This window comes from Neomonachus schauinslandi, chromosome 10, assembly GCF_002201575.2.
Source record: "Neomonachus schauinslandi chromosome 10, ASM220157v2, whole genome shotgun sequence".
Taxonomy (NCBI): domain Eukaryota; kingdom Metazoa; phylum Chordata; class Mammalia; order Carnivora; family Phocidae; genus Neomonachus; species Neomonachus schauinslandi.
The window spans coordinates 2,087,864-2,108,039 of NC_058412.1; the positions used below are offsets into that span (position 1 = coordinate 2,087,864).

General features: G+C 47.0%; 1 protein-coding gene across 1 annotated transcript in view; it reads left to right on the forward strand.

The window, feature by feature from the left end:
* TRAPPC12 (trafficking protein particle complex subunit 12) overlaps positions 1–20,176 on the forward strand; it is a 79,934-nt gene that overhangs the window by 15,320 nt on the left and 44,438 nt on the right. Inside the window, exons 4-5 of the mRNA XM_021697540.1 lie at positions 13,506–13,619; positions 14,183–14,321. Coding sequence (XP_021553215.1) covers positions 13,506–13,619; positions 14,183–14,321 — 253 coding nt within the window. The remainder of the gene's footprint in view (positions 1–13,505; positions 13,620–14,182; positions 14,322–20,176) is intronic.

The window sequence follows — 20,176 nt, forward strand, 5'->3', positions numbered from 1 at the left end:
TTCTTCCCCTCCTGCTATCTTCTTCTTCTTCTTTTTTTTTTTTCTTAACATATATTGCATTACTTGTTTCAGAGGTACAGATCTGAGATTCAACAGTCTTGCACAATTCACAGCGCTTACCAGAGCACATACCCTCCCCAGTGTCTATCACCCAGCCACCCCATCCCTCCCACCCCACCCCCCACTCCAGCAACCCTCAGTTTGTTTCCTGCGATTAAGAATTCCTCATATCAGTGAGGTCATATGATACATGTCTTTCTCTGATTGACTTATTTCGCTCAGCATAATACCCTCCAGTTCCATCCACGTCGTTGCAAATGGCAAGATCTCATTCCTTTTGATGGCTGCATAATATTCCATTGTATATATATACCACATCTTCTTTATCCAGTCATCTGTCGATGGACATCTTGGCTCTTTCCACAGTTTGGCTATTGTGGACATTGCTGCTATAAACATCGGGGTGCACATACCCTTTCGGATCCCTACTTTTGTATCTTTGGGGTAAATACCCAGTAGTGCAATTGCTGGGTCATATGGTAGCTCTATTTTCACATCATTAGTTTTTGATGTGGTGTTCCATGATTCATTGTTTGCGTATAACACCCAGTGCTCCATTCAGTACATGCCCTCCTTAATACCCATCACCGGGCAAACCCATCCCCCCTACCCCCCTGCCCTCTAAAACCCTCAGTTTGATTCTCAGAGTCCATAGTCTCTCATTGTTCGTCTGCCACTCCAATTTCCCCTGCTTCATTTTTCCCTTCCTACTATCTTTTTTTTTTTTTTAACATATACTGTATTATTTGTTTCAAAGGTACAGGTCTATGATTCATCAGTCTTACACAATTCACAGTGCTCACCATAGCACATACCCTCCCCAGTGTCCATCACCCAGCCACCCCATCCCTCCCACCTCCCTCCACTCCAGCAACCCTCAGTTTATTTCCTGAGATTAAGAGTCTCTTACGGTTTGTCTCCCTCTCTGGTTTCATCTTGTTTCATTTTTTCCTCCTTTCCCCTATGGTCCTCTGTCTTGTTTCTCAAATTCCTCATATCAGTGAGATCATATGATACTTGTCTTTCTGTGATTGACTTAATTGCGCTTAGCATAATACTCTCTAGTTCCATCCACATCGTTGCAAATGGCAAGATTTCGGGGTTTTTTTGATAGCTGCATAGTATTCCATTGTATATATGTACCACATCATCTTTATCCATTCATCTGTTGATGGACATCTTGACTCTTTCCATAGTTTGGCTATTGACATTGCTGCTATAAACATCGGGGTGCACGTGCCCCTTTAGATCACTACATTTGTATCTTTGGGGTAAATACCCAATAATGCGATTACTGGGTCATATGGTAGCTCTATTTTCAACTTTTTGAGGACCCTCCATACTGTTTTCCAGAGTGGCTGCACCAGCTTGCATTCCCACCAACAGTGTAAGAGGGTTCCCCTTTCTCCACATCCCCGCCAATATCTGTTATTTCCTGACTTCTTAATTTTAGTCATTCTGACTGGTGTGAGGTGGTATCTCACTGAGGTTTTGATTTGGATTTCCCTAATGCCGAGCGATGTTGAGCACTTTTTCATGGGTCTGTTGGCCATTTGGCAGAAATGTCTGTTCATGTCTTCTGCCCATTTCTTGATTGGATTCTTTGTTCTTTGGGTGTTGAGTTTGATAAGTTCTTTATAGATTTTGGATACTAGCCCTTGATCTGATATGTCATTTGCAAATATCTTCTCCCATTCTGTCGGTTGCCTTTTGGTTTTGTTGACTGTTTCCTTTGCTGTGCAATAGCTTTTTATCTTGATGAAGTCCCAATAGTTCATTTTTGCCCTTCCTTCCCTTGCCTTTGGCAATGTTTCTAGGAAGAAGTTGCTGTGGCTGAGGTCAAAGAGGTTGCTGCCTGTGTTCTCCTTTAGGATTTTGATGGACTCCTATCTCACATTTAGGTCTTTCAACCATTTTGAGTCTATATTTGTGTGTGGTGTAAGGAAATGGTCCAGTTTCATTCTTCTGCATGTGGCTGTCCAATTTTCCCAACACCATTTGTTGAAGAGACTGTCTTTTTTCCATTGGACATTCTTTCCTGCTTTGTCAAAGATGAGTTGACCATAGAGTTGAGGGTCCATTTCTGGGCTCTCTATTCTGTTCCATTGATCTATGTGTCTGTTTTTGTGCCAGTACCATGCTGTCTTGATGATGACAGCTTTGTAATAGAGCTGGAAGTCCGGAATTGTGATGCCGCCGGCTTTGCTTTTCTTTTTCAACATTCCTCTGGCTATGCGGGGTCTTTTCTGGTTCCATACAAATTTTAGGATGATTTGTTCCATTTCTTTGAAAAAAGGGGATGGTATTTTGATGGGGATTGCATTGAATGTGTAGATTGCTCTAGGTAGCATTGACATCTTCACAATATTTGTTCTTCCAATCCATGAGCATGGAACGTTTTTCCATTTCTTTGTGTCTTCCTCCATTTCTTTCATGAGTATTTTATAGTTTTCTGAGTACAGATCCTTTGTCTCTTTGGTTAGATTTATTCCTAGGTATCTTATGGTTTTGGGTGCAATTGTAAATGGGATTGACTCCTTAATTTCTCTTTCTTCTGTCTTCTTGTTGGTGTATAGGAATGCCACTGCTTTCTGTGCATTGATTTTATATCCTGCCACTTTACTGAATTCCTGTATGAGTTCTAGCAGTTTTGGGGTGGAGTCTTTTGGGTTTTCCACATAAAGTATCATATCATCTAGCACCCCCATTTTTTATTGCACCTCATTAATAGCCTTTTTGATTTTGACTTGGTTAGATTTTAGTTCTTTTATTTCCCCAGAAAGGGTTTCTCTAATAACTGCCATACTTTTTTCAAGCCCAGCTAGTATCTTTATAATCATCATTCTGAACTCTAGTTCCAACATCTTACTAATGTCCGTATTGATTAGGTCCCTGGCAGTCGGTACTGCCTCTTGTTCTTTTTTTTGAGGTGAGTTTTTCCGTCTTGTCGTTTTGTCCAGAGGAGAATAGATGAATGAGAGAACAAAATGCTAAAAGGGTAACAACGACCCCAGAAAAATATACACTTCCAGAAAGTGGTCGCTTTTCTGTTGATGGAGTTGCTGCTATTCTTTGCTTCGATCTCCTGTTGAGTTTGTAGGTGTTCAGAATGGTTTGATCCCCATCCAGCTGAATTCCTGGGACCGGACAAAATCCAGGTCTCCTACTCCTCCGCCATCTTGCTCCACCCCAATGCTTAGTCCCTTTTTAACTCGATAGTCTGTTTTTAAAAGCGATGGGAAACAACTAGTTTTTAAATATCCCTATACTTTATCATTAGTTAATGAAGTGATAGGTCTTAAAAGGTGAGCATTTCCATGGACCTGTGATGCTTGTCACATGAGTAGGCTCGTGCATTGTCAGAGGGTTCTTGTCATTGCCTCAGTTTGACCTTGAAGCCGCTGCTGTGATACGTCATCATGAGGGTAGGCAGCACTAGGGGGTCACTTTGTAGTGACCAGTTGATTTTTATTTTTTTAAGTAAACTTTACTCCACATGTGGGGCTCGAACTCAGGACTCCAAGATCAAGGGTCGCATACTCTCCCAACTGAGCCACCCAGGCGCCCCTGTAAAAACCAGTTTAAAAAGTACCCACAAAGCCACACACAGTCCTTGTAACTAATTTGTTCCACAGGTAATCTTTTTACCTTCTTTGATTATTCGTGGTGTTAATAAATATATACAGTGGCTTGGAGTTTTTTTCATACATTGAAAATACATGATGCCAGGAGAGATTTTATTAGAGTCCTAACAAGGAGACCTATTTAAGGTAGGAAATGTATTTATAAAAATATTACCTTGCCCTGGCATTTTAATTATGTCCTAAAATAATTCCTATTCTCTTTAAGATTAGGAAAGAGTTTTGAAATGTATTTTCCTAAGTAATGTCAGCACATTCTAGGATTATAATTTACAGGGAAATGAATGTCACAGCCTGTGGAGAAGGACATTTTAATCACTTTAATGGTATCATATATAGAGTTAATGATTCCTTTTGAGTCGTAGTTGGAGAAAAGTTATGTACATACCATTAGTTACTTGAGTGACTTTTATTGGACTCTTTTTCTCATCTTTTGGAAGTCATTGAATGCCTGTGTTCAGTTTTTCAAATAGGTGTATCCTATTTTCTAGTGTAAAAAAAAGTAACATTTATTTAAGTTTAGATCTTTTTCTCATACCAAACTAACTTTATTATGAGAGTTCTACACGTCATTTACAGTAGTTATGAGATTTTCATAAGATTTTTCTCTACAGAGCTTAAAGTTTTACGGGGTATGCTTTATATTGTAATTATAAAAATAATTTCTTCGCCATATACTTCTGATATCTAAGAGCAAAATGGGGGAGGATCACCAGGAAGGGGACCAGAACATGGGAAAGATGGGATAGAAATAGCAAAAAGCACTCTGAGAAAATACATGGTTATAACTTCAGACAGGTAGCATGTAATCAACAGCTCTGGCTCACAGGTTGCTGAGTTGAGGGCCCACTGTTTTGAAGGAAGGGAGTACCAGCCATTAGAACTCAACACTGTGTTGGGCCGTCCTGGCCTGTCCTTTAAAGAGTCTCCTTCATCCCCCCCCCCCGACCTCCTCCCTGGCTCACCGGTCACACGGCCCAGAGCTGTGCAGGATACCGGAGGCAGAAGCGAGTACAAACCAGCCCTGTCTCCCCCGGCCGGTTTCTGTTAACAGAGCGGCCCTGTCCCTGCTAGGTCTGTGTCACCACTCGGGCAAGTCCAAAGAACAAAAAAGAACATCAGAAAGCTGAAGGCCATGCCCTTTGGAGGCTGGAGAAATAAACCGCGGGTGCACACACCCGCACGCATGCGCACGCTTGGTGTGCATGAACAGGGAAATGTCCCCAGGCCTTCTGCATGAAGCTCGTGCAGGGACAGACCCTGAGGAAGAGTGACACTAGCGTGGGAACCAGGTATCTGCCATGGTAGCTGGGTGGGGGCCAAAGACGGGTCAGGGAAATGACAAGGGCACAGGGTTGCCAGTGGGACAGGACGGGGCCCAAAACACACACTTATGCAGAAAGAGCAATGTTATAGGTTACTAGGGAAAGAACTAATCAACGATGGGATATTCAAGTGGGAAAAGTCAAAAAGATCTTTATCTCTTAGCACACACAAAAATAAATACCAAATAAATTAAAACAAAATTTTTTAAACTCCAGAAAATAGAATAAACTCTTAATGACTCTGGGTAGAAAAGCATTTCTTAAACCTTTCAGGGAGAAATGAATAAATTTGACTACTTTAAAACGTGAAACTTGTATTCAACAAAAATACCAAAAACACTATTAAAAAGTGAGCCACAGGGGCACCTGGGTCGCTCAGTCAGTTGAGCGTCTGCCTTCGGCTCGGGTCATGGTCTCAAAGTCCTGGGATCAAGTCCAGGGTCCAGCTCTCTGCTCAGCGGGGAGTCTGCTTCTCCTTCTGCGCCTCCCCCTGTTCATGCTCGCTCTCCCTCTCTCTCTTTCTCTGAAATAAATAAATAAAATCTTTTTTTTAAGTGAGCATTAATACACATTAATACCTTCCAACAATGTGTAAGAAACAAAACAGCCCAGTAGAAAAATAGGCAAATTATATGAAGAGGTCATTCACAGAAACCAAATAGCCCCCAGACGTGGAAACAGTGCTTATCCTCAGTGGGAGTTACAGAAATGTAAATAGAACAAGAGTGTGGTGCATTTCAGCCACATGAACAGGGCAGCCCAGGTGTGGTGGGAGAGTGAGCTGGACCACCTTCTCTGCACCACCTGCCACCCAGCATTTCCACCTGTAATCCCATACGTTAGAACAATTCTCGTACCGGTCGGTGCATGAAAGGACATACTCAAGAATGTTTGTTGCTGTATTGTTTGTGTTAGCCAAAAATTTTATTGGAAAACCGTAGCATTGAGCAAGAAAAAGAAAGTTATGTTACACAGTTAAATCCTTTGGAACAGTTGAAATACATGCAGGAGAGGCACATTCATCAGTATCCGTAAATTTCCAAAACAGCATTGAGCAATCAAAGCAAGGTGCAAGGGCTGCTACAATGTACCAGCTTGTGTTAATGCTCGAAAACCAGCCGCTGATGCCTGAGCTGCTCAGCAATCCAGGGGAGCCCGGAAAACCTAGTTATTTTTGGCAGCAAGATCTGACCTGTCCTGGCTCCTCTGGTGTCTGCCCTCCCTCCCTGCCCTGCTCCCCTGCTCTCCGGGGAAGAGTGAGCAGGGAGAGCTCCCTCCAGGCGGGGCAGCCTCCTGTGGCCTCAGGTCTCCTGCAGACCAGTCACATCCTGCCTGGGCCCTCTGTTCCTTGGCCCTAGACGTGTCTCCATCCCTTCGAGGTCGTCCTGGCCTTGCCCACACTTGTGCAGATAGCCCCTCTTCAAACTCTTCAGGAACCTCTGGGAGCCATCAGGGGCCTCCCATTACTGCCAGGCTCCTGGTGGGTAAGAGAGTTACGGGCTCTGTTGACCCCACTTGGTGTGAACAGAAATATTCCTGTCTGGAAATATTTTTGGTTTGGTTTTGTTTTTTTAAGATTATTTATTTATTTGAGGCGCCTGGGTGGCTCAGTTGTTAAGCGTCTGCCTTCGGCTCAGGTCACGATCCCAGGGTTCTGGGATCGAGCCCCGCATCAAGCTCCCTGCTCTGCGGGAAGCCTGCTTCTCCCTCTCCCACTCCCCCTGCTTGTGTTCCCTCTCTCGCTGTCTCTCTCTCTCTGTCAACTAAATACATAAAATCTTTTAAAAAAATTATTTGAGGGGGCGCCTGGGTGGCTCAGATGTTAAGCGTCTGCCTTCGGCTCAGGTCATGATCCCAGAGTCCTGGGATCGAGTCCCACATCGGGCTCCCTGCTCGGCAGGAAGCCTGCTTCTCCCTCTCCCACTCCCCCTGCTTGTGTTCCCTCTCTCGCTCTGTCTCTCTCTGTCAAATAAATAAAAATCTGAAAAAAAAAAAAAATTTGAGGGGGTGGGGAGCAGGGAGCCCGATGCGGGGCTTGATCCCAGGACCCTGAGATCACGACCTGAGCCGGAGGCAGATGCTCAACCAACTGAGCCACTCAGGTGCCCCTGGAAATCTTTTTGAAATATCAAAGTAAACTTGAATTATACACAAAGAAATACTTGGTATTCTCTTATCAGATAAAAGAACTACTTGGGGAAATGTAAATGGTAAACTTGTCTAACAACTTCTTTGTGTTCTTCCCCCCCCCCCCTTTTTTTTTCTTTTTAAATTGTGATATGAGAAAAATCTCTTAGACTATCATGTTTGACTCTGAAACCAGAAGATAATCCAAATCTAACTTAGTCTTTAAAGGAGTCGTGCTGAGTCACCGCTGGTCCGGAATCGCAGTGAGCCCTGTAGAGTAAGATAAGTTCCAGGTCCCTTCTGGCCCTTGCCTCTCTCCCAGGCTCCTGTTCTCAAACAGGCCACCAAGAAGGTCAGGGAGGCACCCGCATCCCGCATCCCCTGCCCCGTGCTGTTAAATTGTCTTGAGGAATTAGGTCATTCTGACTCCTGGAAAATTTGCTGTCAGGTTAGTGTAAGTTTGTTGAGATGTTCCATGTCGTTTATAGACCATCAGTATTCATCAGAAGGTGGGCTAGCCCAGTGCTGAGCCGCTCAGGAGTGGCATCTGTCCACGTCCATCTTCCATACTCACTTACCTGTGGGAGAATCATGTGGGGAGAAGCCGTAATAGGAACATAAACATTCTGCTTCCTCTTCACAGTTAGGAAAGGAGCCACTTTTGAAAAGATTTCCATTTACTGAAAAATGAATAATTAAGATGATAGGTTTGGGTTTCATTTTTAATAGTTGTGATCCAGTTTGGGATATAGAAAGCATATCTTAGTATATGAAATCATAGCAAGAGCTGAGGCTTTTTATACGATACATTTTATTATTTTTAATCATTTATGGAGCACTTCATATTCACAGAGTACTTGCAAATAGTTTTAGTACACGTTTAAATGTTTTATTAGTGGTGGGTATCTATACATAGTAGACGTAAAATAAGATAGGAGTCTTTACTGTGTAATAAATGTTTCAAAAATACATAAATATCCATAATCAGATTTTCTCATTTATATATTTTTGCACACACACAGATTCTGTGTGTCTTTGAGGTCTGCCAAATAGATCACACTGGAGCTCAGTGGGGGTGGTACCGTGTCAAGCAGCTCCTTCTACTACAGCTAAATCCCACCCCCTACCCAGGACAGAACCTCTTTCCTCATGCTTTAGCAGCCATACTTCATAACTTATACCGACATACTTGATTTTTTTTTTAAAAATACTATTTCAACAAGCATTAATTTGGTTCCTGCATGAAGCGCTGTTCATGGTCATCAATGGCATATGGGTGTCCCCTCTGTGTGGGATGGAGGTAGATGGACACACCATCCATTTCTAGGTGGCCACGACATGATGGTCTCGTCTGCAAGTGCATCATCCCCCTTGGTGCGGCCTGTCCTGTCATTCACAAACCCCTCTTCCCTCCTTTTACAAATAGCATGTCCTTCATTCAGAAAAACTGTATAACCACCGTCTGTTAACATTTTAGTGTCTCTGTATATAGTATGTCTACATGTGAATATGAATACTTACATATGTATTTGTACATATACTAGACAAAACTTCATATTATACCTATTTATGATTTTGTATCTTTTTAACATCTTAAGCATTGTCTGATTGAAGTCCAATTTATAAATATTTTTATTGCGTAATCTGATACTGTTGTAAATAACCTTGGGATGGGCCACCTTGTACAGAAATCTTTTCTACACACATGATTATTTCTTTAGCATGAATGCTGAGAGAACAAGTAGGTCAGACTGTGGGCAGTTGTGAGGCTATTAGTATGTATTATTTTCCAGAAAGGTTACACCTGTTTATGCAGAACCCTTGCTTTAGTGTCTCCTTGTCGGCCCTGACTTGTATATTCTTTAAAAATTACTCTCTATCATTTCTTGGGCTAACAGTTGCATTTGCTGCTATTTTTTTTTTTTTTTTTGGCTAAAAAAAATCAATCACTAATAGTGATCAGTTATCATTTCCATCTCTTTCGTTATTAGTGTCGGTTTTTTTATGACTTTTTTGTAGTTCTGTGAATTTACTATTTCACCATTTTTTGAACGCATGTACATGGTAGGTACAATGCTGAAGAAGTACTTTTAGAAGTTAAAAAGCATGCCCTCGACAAGGCCATGGCCCCCAGAGCTCACCCAGAGGGAGACAGGACCCCGCCACAGTTAATGTTAATGTGGAACAGCAGGTTGTCCTTAATGCCCGTGCAGAACGGATGAGACAGACTATACCTCAGAGTGTTTCTTAACCCTTTCCTCGTTGTCAATCCCCTGAGAAGCATTTTTCCACCTTGTTTCCTAATTGCATACTAAGGAATAAGATTTTGTTGGGTAGGTTAATCTTTGGAGGGCCATTAATCATTGTTATCCAAGAACCAAATTCCATCCCCTTGGGGGGCTGTAGCCCCCCAGGAATGTGTGTGCCAGAAAATTACCAGTAGGAGGGCTCACTGTGGGCAGGAGAGGTGTCGCGAAGTTTGGGTCTGAGCCAGGTCATAGGATGGTCATCTTTGCAGCCCTTCCTAGCTGGAGGAGAGCAGGATGGGCAGGTGGGACAGGTGTGAGCACGGACCGCTGACTGGGGGAAGAGGTCATGAAGGGTGAGAGTGGTTCCAGCTTCTCCACAGAGTGTACCCTCATTTCCACCTTCAGGGTGGCCAGCTGACGTCACAAGGGCGTGATTGACGCCTGGGTAAGTCACAGAGGTCACATGGGTAGTTGTAGCTAAAGGAGGTCTGCCTGCTTGTCTTCTCTCCCAACCTTTACCCTCACCCGATGATGTCGAGTCCACGCAGATGGCCTGGCCGGGCCACTAGCCTGCTGCAGAAGTTCCACATCCAAGCTTAGTGCTCATCGTGACACTAAACACCACCGCCTGCTTCCCAGGGACCTTCTAGGCTTCTCTGGCTCCCAGTACCTTTTTAGGCTGGTCCTGCTTCTTTCAAACCCCCCCCCCCCCGACCCCCACTCCTGGCTGGAGTTGGAGGAGTGGCCCCCCGCCCCAGCTTAAAGCAGCTGGAGGCCGTTGGACAGAAGCCCCTCTCCCCGCCGCAATGCCAGAATCCTTTCCTGACTCCTGGGACCTTGTTCTATTGATGATCCTTTCTTTCTAGCATGCAGTCAGCGTTTCTCCAACGAGATCCTTCTCTTGCTTTCTCTCACACGGGAGCATTTGGTTAAAAGCAGACACAGAAGAAGCACCTATTCTCTCCCCCTTCACCACCACCACGATTAGCTTGGTGACTCAGACCTCACAGGGTCACCTGGCTCACTGGTCCCCTCCTTATTTTCCACCTGTTTCATTCCATCTGACTTCCCATCCCATCTCCCCATCAGACCAGCTCTCAGCTGCCCATGATTCTGGTGTCCCTGTGCCTGCCTCCTCGGCAGCCCTGAGCACTGTCCCCTCCTGCTCCGCACACCCTTCCCCCCATGCTCGGCCCTCCCCCTCCCCGGCCACCCGTGTTGCACATCCTCAGGGTCTGACCCCCATCTCACCCACACCCTCCTTGTGCAGAGCCCCCCACATTGCCCCAGGCATGCCCCTCTCCCAAACAGACCTACACACACGGCAGTAGCTGCTTTTTCTTTTCCTCTTGAACGTCTCAAAGCCCCCTCAGATTCAGCCTTGTTGGAATCAAATTGCAGATTCCGAGCTCTGACCCTTTCCAGCCTTCCCTGTCTCCAAGACTCGCACCGCCGCCGCCTGGCTGCATGTCAGAGTCTCAGATCCATCCTGCAGCCTCGCTCCCCGTGCTCCCCACGTCAGATTGTCGCCCGGCCTTGTCCCTCTGCCGTGTCTGCACCCTCCCCCCGCCACGGATACAGGTGGCCTGCGACCATGCTTTTCAAGCTTGGCATGGAAGGGACAGGTGTTTTCCTTTAACTGTTCAATCTTTAGCAGACTGAAACTTCTGTAAAATTCAATCTAAATTAAAATATGAAAAACATGTACAAGTCCACTTTTTATCATTATTGCATTTGACATCAAATGCCCTGTCAAGTCGCTGGAGACGTTTCTGTTTCTTACCCCTTCTCGTTGAGGGCCCGTCATAAGCCACTGATGGGACGTTGTCCATGGTCTCCCTGGATGTGGTGCTGGCCAGGCCTGGGGTGGCTTATTGGGTTCAGGGCCACTCAGTCTCGGGGCAGCTACTTAGTCCTGCAGTGACTGCCCACCTCCCTCATGGATCACAGAACCAGCTGCAGACAGATGTGTGAAGGAGGCTGGTCTCCAGAACCGTGTGTAGACACGCACAGGGCGAATCCAGCCTGCGGGCCACACATAGACCACCAGTGCCAGGCCTGGACACCTGCTCAGCCCCTCGGGTTCATGCTTCCTCCTCACAGGGAGGGGGGCTGATGTTTCTAGAATGTGAGCAGGACACATTGCCCATCCTCTTGGAAGCCTGCAGAGGCTGGCCTGGCCTTCCCTGCCCCTTGTCCACACCTGCTTGCCTACCCCTACGGCCCCTCGTCCTCAGTGCATCCCCGCGGCCCGCTAACCAGGCCTCTGCCTACCGGAGCCCCCCTCCTGCCCTCCTCACGGGGTCTCTTACCCATCCTCAGCTGGAGTCCTTTCCTCAGAAGACCGCCCTGAGCACTCTGCTCAGATCTACTGCCACCGGCAGGAAAGGCCAGCATGTGTGACATAGGCGATTGGGAAAACAGCAACAATTAATCGCCCCTGCATACAGGATCTGCTTAGACATATACATAGAATTGGTCCAAACTTGGCAGGATAACTTTCCCTCTTACTTTTTCACGTTTGCAATTCAAGAATATACATAGCCACACTTAGGATGATTCTCCAGAAGTCAAAGCACCTACCTTGGCCCGTGCCCCGAGGAATTCCCCTCGCGGGGCCTGCAGGGCTGCTGTCAGGAGAAGCCGGGAATTGGTCCCCGCTCACAGGCCCCTCTGCAGCAAGGCCTATGCTCTCTGGGTCCTCACCCCAACTTAGGATTTGTCTGGCAGGTGCAGGGTGCCAACAGGAGCAGTGCGTGCCTGAGTTAGTACCTAAGAGAGGTGGGCAGCATGCTCCAGCATCTGTTAAACAGGACTGTGTCGTTCCCTTGCCCAAAGGCCTTCCGTGGCTCCCCAGCCCCTCAGAAGGAGTCTGGATCTCTCGTGGTCTGAGGCCTTCCTTGCTGACATCCCCATTCTTATCCTCACGCCTGTCCTCTCACTGCCATGTGCCGGCCACCTGATTGAAGGCCGTTCTTCTGAGGCACCTCCGGATTCTCTCAGGCAGCTCCCCCTCGGCCTGGAGGGTCCTGCCCCTTCTTGACTCCACTGTTCCTCCTTCACGTCTGGGCTCCAGTAGCTTTCCATTCCCTGAGGTTAAGTCTGGCCACCAGGTGATGTGCTCCCGTGGCTTCTTGTTCAGAAAGCACTGTGAGCACACACAAAATCATTTTACTCATCTTGGGAAAATAAGTTGTTTCATATCTGTCTTCCTTGCTAGATCGTGAGATGAGTGCATGCAAGGATGTGTGTTCATCCACCACTTGCCCCCAGAGCCTGACGTGGTCTGCCATTTGTCGGCCACACACGTGAACGGGAGCGTCTGCGGCATGCAGACGGTGTTAGTGCCCGGTGTGGTGAGGAGATGGGCCACGAGCATCCACTTCTCGCTTCCCAGAAGGTTGCAGCGTTCTCACTGAGGACGTTTTCCTGTGCATTTCCCCGGTGGCCCTCCTGTCTGTTGCATCAGGGCAAAGGATAAACAGAGCATGTCCAGCTTGATCCGCTGGCGTCCAGGTCAGCCGTCTGTTTTAATGTTGGTGAAACAGGATTATGTCAAGCATGCAAAACCACTTATTTTATTATCACACGCAGCTCTTACAGATACAAAGAAATACATCCGGCACATGGCATAAAATTAAATTATTGATTTTAAATTTGTGAAAATTACAAAATAAAGTTATTTGGCTGAAAAAGGAAAGCAGTCTTGGGGGTAGGGGAGCTTTTCAACAAGAGCTGATGGAATGAACACTGGGTATTTATATACAACTGATGAATCACTGAACTCTACCTCAAACTAGTAGTACACTACATGTTAATTAATTGAATTTAAATAAAATAAATTTTAAAAAGGAATTCTCTCTGTGTTCTATCAGTTGTTAAATTTTAATGTTTTTCGGATTTGCTCGTCTCAAGCTGCATCTCCCACTTGACGCCCTTCTTGCCCAGTTACACACAGGCGTCGACCAGTGGCGCTCTCCGTACCAGCAGCTGTCTGGCCTGGCCGTCATTCACCAGAAGGGACTGGCGCTGGGCCCGGCGCGGCAGGCACTGCGTGTAGGAGTGGCTGTGCTTTCGGTGACACGTCCTGCTGTGTCTTACAGAGCTGCAAAAACTGGAGGGCAGCGGTTGACCTCTGCGGGCGCCTTCTCACGGCCCACGGCCAAGGCTACGGCAAGAGCGGGCTGCCCACCAGCCACACGGCAGACTCCTTACAGGTACAGCCCCTTTGGTTGGTCATGAAGGGGGGACAGGGAAGGGACGTGACCTTTCATGCCGCTAAGAACAACGTGAGAACGAAAAATAGATTTTCTTAGCCCAAATTTAACGTCAACATGAGTTTACTCTAGTCTTCCTTTCCAGATCCCCGCTCTGCCTCTGCACCCAGAGGGCCCTCTGGCCCTTCAGAGCTGACTGCCCACCCACATCGCACTCTCCTCTCTGTGCCTCCCCTCTGCCTCCCCCCGTGGCGATTCCGTACCCTTCAGTGCCCGCCCCATACGTGGCTCTGTCCACACCCAGCCCTGCCATCCCTGCTCTCCATTCTCAACAAGGATTGGCAGATTAAGCCAAATCAGACAAAATCATTTACGTTGTTTTTATTAAGCTTGAGAGTAATTTTTATAAACATGTAATTAGGCACATGTGCTAAGAAACCGAGTGTAGGCTTTGTTTTAATATACTGGAAATCAAGCTCTGCTACCAAATTAATAGGAAATAGGAATTTCTGAACTTGACATTCGTAGGTAATCTATTGTTTCAGTTGTATTTTGTGTTTTAGCTTTGGTTTGTGAGGCTGGCACTGCTGGTGAAGCTGGGCCTTTTCCAGAATGCTGAGATGGAGTTTGAGCCCTTTGGAAACCTGGACCAGCCTGATCTCTATTACGAGTACTACCCTCACGTATATCCTGGGCGAAGAGGTAAGGCAGTGCTGGTCATATTTATGCCTTTGCGTGTAGTTTGCTTTGCTTTGCTTTGCCTCATACAGAACAAGCATCCTCAGTTTTCCTGGTGTGTCCAGTCTGGAAAAATCAAGTGAGTAGCCTAGCAGTGAGCCCTGACTTACAGAATGACCTCACTCAGTTTTCTAAACACGCTTCCCCGGACATCCCCACTGCGTAGCCATTCACCCTCTGACAACCCTGTCTCAGGCACCTGCTGGGGGACAGCAGTAAGGCTTGGTATTAGACCTGGGTGGTGGTGTTTATTCAGACTTTTTGACTGTGCTGCCGTGTAAACAATAATCTTACGTCATGACCTACTGCAAATACACACAGAGAAACAAGACAAAACGTTCTTGCAACAATACTTCATGCCATTGTCTACTGGTTCCTGTCCTGATTTAATTTACTTAAAAATCTGGTTGCAGTCCCCCAGCGTGTTCCAGCCATCATTTGGAAGACTCTGGGCTACAGCACGGGGTAGTTGTCAGCAAAAAATAAGGATTGGGGAAAGGAGAGCACAGAGGACAGAGAGCCCTCCAGGGCACGAGCAGCCTTGAGGGGGAGCAAATGTTTCTCGGTGGAGAACCTTGTAGATCTGTTGGAACCCATCCCATGTTCCTGTTGAGCCTAAGACAGTTTCAGGAGGACTTCTGCCGAGAGGCAGCAGAGGTGGTGTTACTGAAGGCCGGGCCTCCACTGTCTGGCTTCCTGGTAAGTCCTGCCCTCCCCTTAGTCACGTGGGGCCTGGGCAAGTGATATGGCGTCTCTGTGTCCCAGCATCCTTACCAGGACAGCAGGGCTGATTCTTTTTAGGGTGTCGTGAAGCTCAAGCGAGGTCTTACGTGCAGGTTGCTGGGAACAGTGGCTAGCACATAGTGAAGATGGTGTTGGCTGTTTGCCGTATTCTGTTCTTAATTTGTCGGGAACACGCTGTAGATCATTGCCATCCTTTGTAAGATTGGCTGGTCAACGTTTGTGGGATGTAACCGCGGAGTGAAAAAGGAAAGTTCTGGTTGTCAGGAAACACAGAATCAGAGTCAGGGAGAGAAAATAGTAACAGCGCCAGAGAGTACAAAGGCCCGGTTAATAATAAAGATCATGTTGGCCATAGAATTGTCAAAAACTTACATCAGCATCTCACGTGGTTAACATGAGTAGTAGATAAATACATGAGCTGAGAAGACAGAATTAAAACACATTTCTCAGCTCCTTTTTGTGTTGTTTTTCCTAATACTCAGATCCTGTTTCTGTGGAGGGGACACAGGGAAGGAGCAGGCTTTCTCCTTTATCGGGTTTACCCTCCACACGGGAGACAGGGGCCAGACCGCGTGACCGAGTTTGCCCAGGCTTGGAGGAGGTTTCTAGCACAGGGTACTTTCATACCTTTTAACCTCACTGGTGTTATTAGTCCTATTTCTTCCTTCTGACTAAGGGAAATTGCCCCTCATAGAAGAGAAATGAATGGAAAAGGTGGGTTTCAGTACCTAAAGCCGGGCCGAAATCAGACCGGTTGGCTCGACAGAGTGGAAATGAAGCAGCTGGGTGGTAGACTCAGAGTCAGCAAAGGAGACAGCAGGCCCTCCTCCCGAACTTGTAAAACTTCTTCCCAGCCTGTGGCCTATTGGGTCCGGGGCCAGGACAGACGGAATCCAGGAGCCGCCGGGAGCAGTGTTCGGGAGGACACCCCTGCCCCCTGGTGCTGCCCCAGGTGGAAGAGGTGGCTCAGGGGCCCCCGTCCGTGCGGCCATGGCCTCAGGAGCCGTGTCTGCTGTAGGCCCCGGCCAGGTCTCTGAGCGAGTCTCCTCCCGCGCTCCAGCCCCAGGAAGCCCCCGGGGGTGGTGGGCTCCGTCCGTCGGAGCCCGGCTGTGGGTGAGCCCCACGTCCTCCTGTGCGCTGGAAATTCAGACCGTGGTGTTCGGAGGGTGCAGCCTTCTCCTGGTCGCTCAGGGGATACTTCTCTAGCTCGCAAATGAACCGTGTCCTTTTTCGTCGACACGTTCCAGCCATTTGAGCTTCCTTCCTTACCTGAAAGGCAATGAGCAGACTTCTACCCCAGAAGGAGGTGAGTCTCTGTAGCCACTTCTGATAGCTCTGATGGAAAGGTGCCCAAGGAGGGGTTAAGGGCAGTGCCCAAGGGGGATGTTTGGGCATACTTCTGCTTGATAAATTATGCCTGGTGGCTTTGGCAATCGAGACAGGACAGGGTAGGGGCGCCTGGGTGGCTCAGTCAGTTAAGCGTCTGCCTTCGGCTCAGGTCATGATCCCAGGGTCCTAGGATCAAGTCCCACATCGGGCTCCCTGCTCAGAAGGGAGCCTGCTTCTCCCTCTGCCTGCCACTCCCCCTGCTTGTGCTCTCTCTCTCCCATGCTCTCTCTCTGGCAAATAAATAAATAAAATCTTTAAAAAAAAAAAAAAAGGACAGGATAGGATATTCTCATACTTCTAATGAGGAACAGCTATGTTTCTCTTCAGCATAAAACAAAAATGTTTCTTCCCGCCCCACCTGATTGCAGCCAGAGCGCAGCCACCAGCCCCACCCCTGTTGGATGATCATGCTGCTAGGCAGGAGGCTGCCCCCTCTGCAGCTGTGGGGGTCGGCGGCTGGTGTCCATAGGTGTCTCGTCTACAGCGGACAAAACTTAACTTTGGGTACACAGGCCCACCTCTTAGTAGCTCCGAACTACTGGATTCCCTAAAGCATGCAGCTTCACAAGTGCTCCGATTTCTGTTCCTGTTGAGGTCCATGAGAATTGTAGATTCAAAATGACTGTGCATCCATCAGCTGCTTCTGCATTTACCATGGGTTTAACGAGTGAGAGATGAGAAGGCAGGTATTTCCTCTGGTGGCCACTGCTACTCCCAGCCCTTCCGTCTGTGAACACAGCACTGGCTGGTGTGCCCTGTTTGGTGATGCTTCCTGTGTCCTGGAGTCCGGGGACTCTGCCTCTTCACCCGGCTTTCAGGAGCACGGCTTGGTGGAGCTGGTACCAAACTTCCTGTAAAATGAGGCATGAGATTTCAGGGTCAGGTGCAGCACTCCCTGTCATCCTTAGCCTCAGTTTTGAGGACGTATTTTCCCAAAGATGTGCAGACAAGAAAGCACGCTTCTGATTCCGCCTGAAATGAAATTGCACTGGGATATGGATAAAGAGAAGATAGTAGCCATGCATCATTAAGCAGCTAATTTAAATTATGAAATAGACATAAATCATACATACATTTCAGCTAAAATGTGTTAACATTCATCCACAGTGATATGCTGAATGTTTACCAATTTTCTTCTCATTTTGTGATGTAACAAGCATAAATGTAAGATTTTGATTCATTCATTTCATTTCAGCTTGTAGTATAAAAGCAAAGAAAGTCATTAAGATGTGCTTTAAAGAGGACGCTGTAACAATATAAACAAATAAATAACTTTTATGAATGAGCTTTAATATATTTTATTTAAATATCGGGCATAATTTTTACCCATTCAGAATATTCATAGCAAAACATCTAATGAATCATGAGTAAAAATCATGAAGTGCTTTGTTTTGTTTTTTAAATTTTCATCCAAGAAAGGAAGAGTATTGTGGTCTGATACATGTCTAGCAATTTCATATTTAATTTCTGCCTGTCCCGAGGGTGGAGTGTGTGTGTTTCCAGAAACTCAGCACTGTCTTTTAATCGGTTTGAATTCTCCCTCCTGCTTGAAAGAAAGAACAGCAGTGAGCATTGAGCCGCCCCAGGCTCAACCTGTCCCTGGGTCTCTGTCCTCCACTCCTCCCTCCCTTGGGAGGCCGTCAGTCGGTCCCTGTCCCTCAGGGCCCCAGAGGTTGGCTTAGGAGCTGCTTGCATCAGACCCTTGCTCAGACTTCCGACAGTGGGGTGAGAAGCGTTCAGAGCTCAGACTCCGTGTTGAGCAGCGAAGTGGTGGGTCATGAGCGGATTTGACACCTTAGGGTCACACTTGGCTACCAAGCCCTCCCTGTCTTTGTCACCGGGTGCAGGAAACTCCAAAGATCAGTGCTGGTGGTAAGGGTAGAAGATGTCAAAACAAGAAGGAAAATTGAGCTCCATGGTAACACCATGTGGCCTCTGTGTCCGGGGCAGAGAAAAAGAAAGATAAGCGTGTCGTAAGGTTCTTTCTTGTAGCGCTCTGATTTTGAGACACAAGTCCCCTACCTGTGAGTTCTAACTCTGTCCAGTAGAGTCCTCTCTAAATTCCTGAGGACGCCATCACTGCTTCACGGGAACCGAATGCCCTTGGGCACAGGGATTGGTTTGCACATGTGGGCATGTTGGGTGTTTCTGTGTCGCTCACTTCCTGTTCACCCCGATTCCCATGCAGTTCTGTCCCTGGGAAACCCAGTCTGGACATGCCCCCTGCTTGAGTCCTCTTTACTCTTCACTCGACCCAAATTGACTATTTTAATTAAACGTCTTTTAAACACAAGAAAGAATTTTATTAAACACTCAGTAAATATTAACATTTTTCCACATTTACTTCAGCCATTTTTGCAATAAATTCAAGTATACATTACCAACGTGGCCTTTCAGGCACCCCAGTTCCGTCCCCTCCCAGAGGGGTCACTCCCATGCCTGTGTCATGTGTGCTCACAGGCCATGTTTTCACACTTCCGCTGCATGCACACGCATACTCACAGACACATGGAAGTGTCTGGTGCACGCGTTCTTACGTTTCTCTAAGGCCCACGTTCAAAGTGCCACTGCCTGGCTGTATGGCGTTTGTATTTTCAGTTTTATTTTTTTTAATTAAGATTTCATTTATTTATTTGTCAGAGAGGGAGAGAGAGCACAAGCAGGGGGAGCGGCAGGCAGAGGGAGAAGCAGGCTCTCCACTGAGCAGGGAGCCCGATGTCGGGCTCGATCCCAGGACCCTGGGATCATGACCTGAGCCAAAGGCAGACGCTTAACCAACTGAGCCACCTAGGAGCCCCTGTATTTTCAGTTTTAAAGGAAAACAGTCAGATTGCTTTCCAAAGCAGCTGTAATAATTCACACTCCCAACACCAGTGTCTTAAAGTTTTTGTTTCCTCACTTGCGAATCAGTCATTATTGGTCAGACTTCTGTCTGGTGAGTCTGAAATTCTAACCTCACGTTTTAACTTAATGCTTCTGAGTGAAACGCCTTTTCACGTGAAAGCGTCTGTTGGCGTTTCCTCCCCGGGGCTCCCAGGGTCTGGGCCTGTGTTTCCATCGGGTTATCTTTTGTTACTGCTCTGTTGAAGTTCTCCACATATTTTGAGTATTTAATCTTTTGTCCTTATGAATCTTGCAAATATCTTCTCCTGATCTGGGAATATTATTTCTAACCCTAGAAAAATATTGTAATTGCGATATACCATCATGACCTTTTTTGTGTGTAGCCTATCACATTTTTGGAGTGTCCTCACCTTGCTTCCACATGTTGTTATGTCAGAAATATAAGTGCAGACTGATCATGCCAGTGTCCTTGAACTGGGCCGGGCAGGTTGGAACAGGTGAAGCACCGACCATACAGCTTTCTAGACCAGTTTCCTCGCTGAGCTCCAGTGTGCCGTCGCTGTGACCACCGTGTGCACATGGAAGTAGCTTTATGAGGGGGATTAGTGGAAAGAGAGTGTAGAGCAGCTCCCGTGCCCTGTGCCTGGAGCTTCGGAGGGCCGAGAAGGCCATGCAGAGCTCCCCGGGCTCTGTGTCAGGCGCTGTCACAGACCATTCCTCCCGTGTGCCCCAAATGCACCCTGAGCCCCTGATTCCCTGCCACCTTAGATTCTAATGGGAACGAGACGGGATGCACAGTTGGCTTAGCGAGCATTCCCCCATGGGTCCCGGGCACCTGATCT